At 34.3% G+C, this 6722-nt stretch overlaps 1 protein-coding gene across 1 annotated transcript in view; it reads right to left on the reverse strand.

Moving 5' to 3' along the window:
- Positions 1–821: 821 nt before the first annotated feature.
- The window catches only part of LOC107657954 (ADP-ribosylation factor 4-like), a 14043-nt gene continuing 8142 nt past the window's right edge, over positions 822–6722 (reverse strand). The window contains exons 6-10 of the mRNA XM_016446298.1: positions 6427–6507; positions 5011–5120; positions 2922–2993; positions 2628–2753; positions 822–1674 (exon numbers count right to left, since the gene is read on the reverse strand). Of these exons, the coding sequence (XP_016301784.1) occupies positions 1588–1674; positions 2628–2753; positions 2922–2993; positions 5011–5120; positions 6427–6507 (476 nt within the window). The 3' untranslated portion in view covers positions 822–1587. The remainder of the gene's footprint in view (positions 1675–2627; positions 2754–2921; positions 2994–5010; positions 5121–6426; positions 6508–6722) is intronic.

The raw sequence follows: 6722 nt of genomic DNA on the forward strand, positions 1-6722 counted from the left end.
CTGCAGTGAATGGGTGCCGTCAGAATGAGAGTCCAAACAGCTGATAAAAACATCACAATAATCCACACCACTCCAGTCCATCAGGTAATGTCTTGTGAAGAGAAAAGCTGCGTGTTTTTAAGAAAGAAATCTATCATTAAGACGTTTTTAACATAAAACAGTCGCTTCTGGTCAAAATAGGAGTCCATGATCCATAATAACGCTTCCTCCAGTGAAAAAGTCCATCTCCTGTTGTCTCTTAAATCAACATATTTGTTTAGAACTGTTTTTGCTTGTAAACAGTGCTTGATCTGTGCAGATTTCTTTCCCGATTCAGACCAGACCACTTTTTCACTGGTATTTTAGCCGGAAGCGACGGTTTCAAGTTAAAAACGTCTTAATAATGGATTTGTTTCTTACAAACACACAGATTTTCTCTTCACAAGACGTTAACTGGTGGACTGGAGTGGTGTAGATTACTTGTGGATTATTGTGATGTTTTTATCAGCTGTTTGGTCTCTCATTCTGACGGCACCCATTCACTGCAGAGGAACCATTGGTGAGCAAGTGATGCAATGCTACATTTCTCCAAACCTGATGAAGAAACAAACTCATCTACATCTTGGACGGCCTGAGGGTGAGGACATTTTCAGTTTTGGTTGAAATATTACTTTAATAATAAACATGAATACACAAATTTTTTCAGTAATGTGCATCTATATCTGTTAACATTTCAAAAATGTGTTCATGAACCTTTAAAGCATTAAATAAGAAGTTAATTTCTTTCTTAGGTCTTTGTTAATACACAACCATTCAATGTATTTCAGACTTTTATTTGCATCATACTTTATACATAATATTTAATACATTTTTTAAAAGGGTAACAGCTAGATGATTCCTAGCACTGATCCATTTGAATATTTTCAAAAGCTGGGAATAAAAACAGTCGATTGTCTTAAACATTTGCACTGGTTTGTTCTCAACTGAAATGCTAAATCAAAAGCGTTTGGGGCGAGTTCATTCACATAGTAAAGCACACCACGTTTAAGGCAACTGTGATTACGTACATAAAAAGGCTGCTTATTTACAACACAGACATCAGACTATTCCCAATATAAACTCATGCATTTTAGAAGCATTCAAACTAATGCTTACATCAATGCATTGCCAGTCTCTAATTGTGCTACTATAAGAATAATCTTTTATTTATTAAATGCACGCTTCTCTAAGAACATTTCCCTGGATGCATGGCATGCAAACGCCTGGGAATGAAAATGTTTGGAATGAAAATAATGGAATAAATCAAGTTGAGGGAGCAAAAATAGAGCATTTTTATAAATACAAAAAAGTTATCATTGTTAACACAGTGCTTGATGTTTATGCTTACTGTAACAAGAACCCAGAAGTACTGCAAGAGTCGAGGTCAAAGGTGCAACGAATTAAAAAAGGAACAAAATGTTAAAATGCACTGCCGTAGATTGACATCAGCAGGCGGATTTTTGGTAGAAATCAACTGAAAATGATGCATGAACAGCTTCTGTGCCACATCAACTCCACTAATCATGTCCTTTAGAACAGCAAACATCCTGCTTGAACAGGAAGTGCTGTTTAGTGTTTGGAGAGCTGCTCGGAAAGCCAGTCTAATCCCTCGTATAAACCCGTCCCTTGAGTCGCACAGGTCGCCTGGACATACCACTGATGAAAAGCACAGTATAAACATATTACTATTAAACGGATACAATATGCACTAAAATGAATGTTGAAAAGATTTTCTCTTCTGCTCACCAAGGTTGCATTTATTTGATCAATAATACAGTAAAATACAGTAATATTGTGAATTATTATTACTATTTAAAATAACTATTCTACTGTAATATATTCATAAAATGTAATTTATTTTTGTGATGCAAAGCTGAATTTTCAGCATCATTACAGTCTTCAGTGTCACATGATCCTTCAGAAATCATTCTAATATGCTGCTTAAGAAACATTTCTTATTATTATAAATGTTGAAATGCTACCATTCACAAGAAGAGAAATTAATAATTATATTCAGGAAGGATGCACTGCATTGATCAAAAGTGGCAGTTAAGACAATTATGAAGTTACATAAGATGTCTATTTCAAATGAATGCTATTCTTTTGAACTTTATATTAATCAAAAATATTTATCAGTTTCCAAAAAAACAAAAAAATGTTTTCAGCATTGATAATGATAAGAACCATTACTAATAAATGAGCATCAATCATAACTGATAACTGAGCAGCAAATCAGCATATTATTATGATTTCTGAAGATCATGTGACACTGAAGACTGGAGTAATGATGCTGAAAATTCAGCTTTTCATCACAGAAATAAATTAAATTTTACAATATATTAGAATAGAAATCAGCTATTTTAAATTGTAATAATATTTCTTAATATTGCTGTTTTTACTGTATTTTTGGTAAAAGAAATGCAGCCTTGGTGAGCAAAATGTTTAAAAACGTTTTAAAAAAAAAATTATTTTTCCAGAAATATGAATAATTACAAGTAACTGATCCAAAGTAAATACATTTTAATAACCAATATTAATATGTTTATTAAATGGCGCTTATAATTATGCATAGTAATATTGCACATTAAGCGTATAATTGCATCACTCACAGTTCTGCTCCTGAGTGCTTGCAGGCTGAGCTTGTCCGTCATCTCGCTGATGGGCATTGCGTTCGGTAAATCTTGTTTATTTGCAAAAACCAGCAGAACGGCGTCTCTCAGTTCATCCTCCTGAAGCTGTTGAAGACAGAATATGTGCAGATATTTATGTTATTCTGAAACAGAACTGCTTCACATTAACGACGGTGCACAATAGAAGCAGCGTTTGGTTAGTAGTTACTCATGCTGTACTGCTCCAGTGCAGCTACACAGAGTTGGTTTAATCTCAGAAGAACGTTTCCTCACAATCTTCTGAAGCTCTTCTGCTGCTTCCTGTGCTCGCTCACGATCGTTACTGTCCACAACAAAGATCAGACCCTGAAGAAACAACACAACACGTCACATTCAGGCAAAATATTAAGCACCAGTTCTTCTCTTAAAGGCTCATTTCCAGGAGGTTTTTTGGAGGTAAATTTAAATAAAACTTTGAGACTAAGCCAAAAAAAATTGCCTAACTAGAATATGGAAACAACTTTTAGTGCACCTTCTGATGCTTTTCCTCCGCAGTATTTTTGTCTTGTTTTCCAGTGCAAATGTATAAATACATTTAAAAGCAAAATCATGCAAGTCTTGTTTTCAGAGAAACTGTTAAAAATTGATTTCATGATTAAATCAAGAACAAATATCTGCCAATGAATGGAGTCAGACAAACAGACTTAATTCAAAGGAAAAACAAGTTTTAATTTCAGATATTTGTTCTTGTTTTAAATCTAACCTCAATTTTGTTTAATTTCTCAGAAAACAAGACATCATATCTTCATTATGCATCTCAAGTAGAAGTATCTTGATTTAGGCATGTTTAGATATTTCTATTGGAAAACAAGACAAAAATACTGATGAAGATTTTTCATTTTTGCTCTGTATGCAACATTCAGTGCCACGATTTAATACCTTTTAAAGGGACAGTTCACCCAAAAATAAAAATACTGTAATTTACTCAACCTCAAGTAGTTCCAAAACCACTGACATCCATAAAATAAAATTCAATGGGGACCAGCAACATCATCTTTCATGTTCAAAAGAATAAAGACATTCATACAGGTTAGGGCTGTGCGATATTGAAGAAAAATGCGATATGCAATAACTCGTTAAATAATGCGATATTTGACATGCGATACGATATTGCTTAAAGTGCCACATGCTCAGATGAAACAGTTTTACTCAGAGTCAGTTGCTGAGTCAGTTCTGTGAACTTCTATAACTATCTTGTGTCATATATATATGGTTATTTGTATGTATGTATGTACCAAGAGTTCCTGTAAAACCACAACAAACTCCTTGCGTTTGCGCACACTTAAGTGGTGAATAAAGCTCATTCGGATTCTGATTCTAATAAGAAAGCACTAACTAACGTTTAAAAAGTGAAATCGCAATGAACCACCCCTTTAAGACTTTTTAAGACCCGCAGAAACCAATTTGTGAGAGACTCGTAAATCAACCAGCACTGAAATAATCAGGATCTTGTTGAAAATGAACACGAGTCGTTGGTTTCTAATGCTGTGGGAAGGATCTGCAGAGCTGTAGGTGCTACACACAGATGCGAACAGCACAAGCTTTCACACACTTCACTCTTATTAGTACTGTTTAGAAATAATTGCATCTATCCTGCTTCCTACTTTTTATATGTTTCTGATCACCAGTGTCATGTGAAGTTCAGAATGAGACATTTTTGCGGTTTAGTTTGAATAAATGCTCTTACAACAGTTTTCAGTAAAAACACAACCCTTATTTTAATAATTATAATATTTTTAGGCATTTAAATGAATAAAAATGAGGTTTTACTATCACTTCTTGGGCTGGTGACTGACAGTTTGGTTTTGAGGCTGAAGACTGACTCATATTTCTTAATTTATGTCACTGGCGGTGAGTTTCTACGACCTCATGTTCATCTGTAAACACGTCTTTAGAAATCTTTTAGAAATTATCCATTCATAAGCATTAAGAACAAGCACAAGTTAGATATTCTATTATGAGCTTACCGATCAATCTATAATCTCAAACATGCAGGAAAGAAAAAGAGAACTACACGAACAGAAGAGAAACTGTTCTGTTCTCTAAAATCAAACTCTAGTAAAGGCCATTCCAGTTCAACTTAATCCTAATAGTAACACCAACATCCTCAAACAAAGAACATCCACGGCATCCAGCCAAACTATAACTACACACCCGTAGTTGTTTTTCTAGCAGCACACAAGGCTGGACGGTCAAACTCAATCAGTACGGCCATGGCACAATGAGCATTTCATCCTGCTGGAATGCTGCGACTCCACTGTTGTTTGGCTGCATTAACCGTGTGCGAGGCGCCGTCCTGCCATGACGTGATGCATCTGTTTACCTGGGTATTCTGGAAGTAGTGTCTCCAAAGAGGCCTGATCTTATCCTGACCACCCACATCCCACACGGTGAAGCAAATGTTCTTGTATTCGACCGTCTCGACGTTAAAACCTAAAGGAAGCACACAGGGTTGTGTGCGAAATCATTTAAGAGATGCAGATCTTCACACCAATGTAATAATCAATCACAAAACCTGTCAAGTGCATGTACGGGTCATGAAAATAAGGGAAAATCTTTATCAATGCTTCATTTTATTTATGCAAAATAAAATTTTGAAGGTAAATATTTGATTTTAAACTCAAAAATAACCTATATATGTATTTATGGGAATATCTGTCCATTCAAAACATAATATAACCTAAAATCTATCCATAGAATATCTGAATATTGTCATTTTAAGCATAAATTCTCTTTGTTGAGATGTATCTGTGACCCTGGAGCACAAAAGCAGTCTTAAGTCGCTGGGGTATATTTGTAGCAATAGCCAACAATACATTGTATGGGTCAAAATAATAGTTTTTCTTTTATGTCAAAAATCATTAGGATATTAAGTAAAGATCATGTTCCATGAACATATTTTGTATATTTCCTACTGTAAATATATCAAAACTTAATTTTTGATTAGTAATATGCATTGCTAAGAACTTCATTTGAACAACTTTACAGATGATTTTCTCAATATTTTGATTTTTTTTCCACCCTCAGATTCCAGATTTTAAAATAGTTGTATCTCAGCCAAATATTGTCCGATCCTAACAAACCATACATCAATGGAAAGCTTATTTATTCAGCTTTCAGATGATGTATAACTCTTAATTTTGAAAAATTGACAATTATGACTGGTGTTGTGGTCCAGGGTCACATATGATCTGTTATCTTTATCTATGTGAGCATATTTCCTCAACGGGATAAAAAAATGTTTTTTTTTAAGTAATTGCGACTTTGTCTCACAATTAGGACTTTTTTTCTCACAATTCAGTCTTTTTATTGCAATTTCAAAGTCAGAATTGCAAAGATATATACTTGAGATATAATTTTTTTCCCCCAGAATTCTGGCTTTTTTCCTCACAATTCTGAGTTTATATTTCGCAATTCTAACTGTTTTCCTCAGAAGTTTTTCAGAACTGTTTTTCTCACAATTCCGAGGAAAAAAACTCAGAATTGCGAAATGTTAACTCAGAATTCTGACATTTTTCCTCATATTCTGACTTTTTTCTCCTCGGAATTCTATTCACATCTCACAATTCTGTTTTCTGTTTCTGTCACAGAATAAAAAATAGAAAAGGTAATTGTGGCTTTTTGTCTCACAATTCTGACTTTATACCGTGCAATTGACTTTCTTGCAAGAAAAAGACAGAATTGTGAGATAAAAAGTCAGTTTATTTTTTTATTTCCATAGTGCTCTTTTATTACTTACCTATCGTTGGAATTGTTGTGACTATTTCTCCCAGTTTGAGTTTGTAGAGGATTGTGGTTTTCCCTGCTTTCCCTGCTGCAACTGAAAGTGAACAGGAATCAAATCAAGCCAAACTTCAGTTTGCATAAACGCCTTCCTCGCCTTCCTAAAACAACGACTGATTTACTGATACAGTTTGAATTCATTTCAACGTCTATAGACCATAAGAGCATTCAGACTTGTATAGAAAGAGCTTTAAAAACATTATTCAGTGGAAAATGTCAACAAAACAGCCATTTCATCAAAGCTAACCGGCA

The sequence above is a fragment of the Sinocyclocheilus anshuiensis genome, unplaced genomic scaffold, assembly GCF_001515605.1.
Source record: "Sinocyclocheilus anshuiensis isolate Anshui unplaced genomic scaffold, SAMN03320099.WGS_v1.1 scaffold147, whole genome shotgun sequence".
Classification (NCBI taxonomy): Eukaryota; Metazoa; Chordata; class Actinopteri; order Cypriniformes; family Cyprinidae; genus Sinocyclocheilus; species Sinocyclocheilus anshuiensis.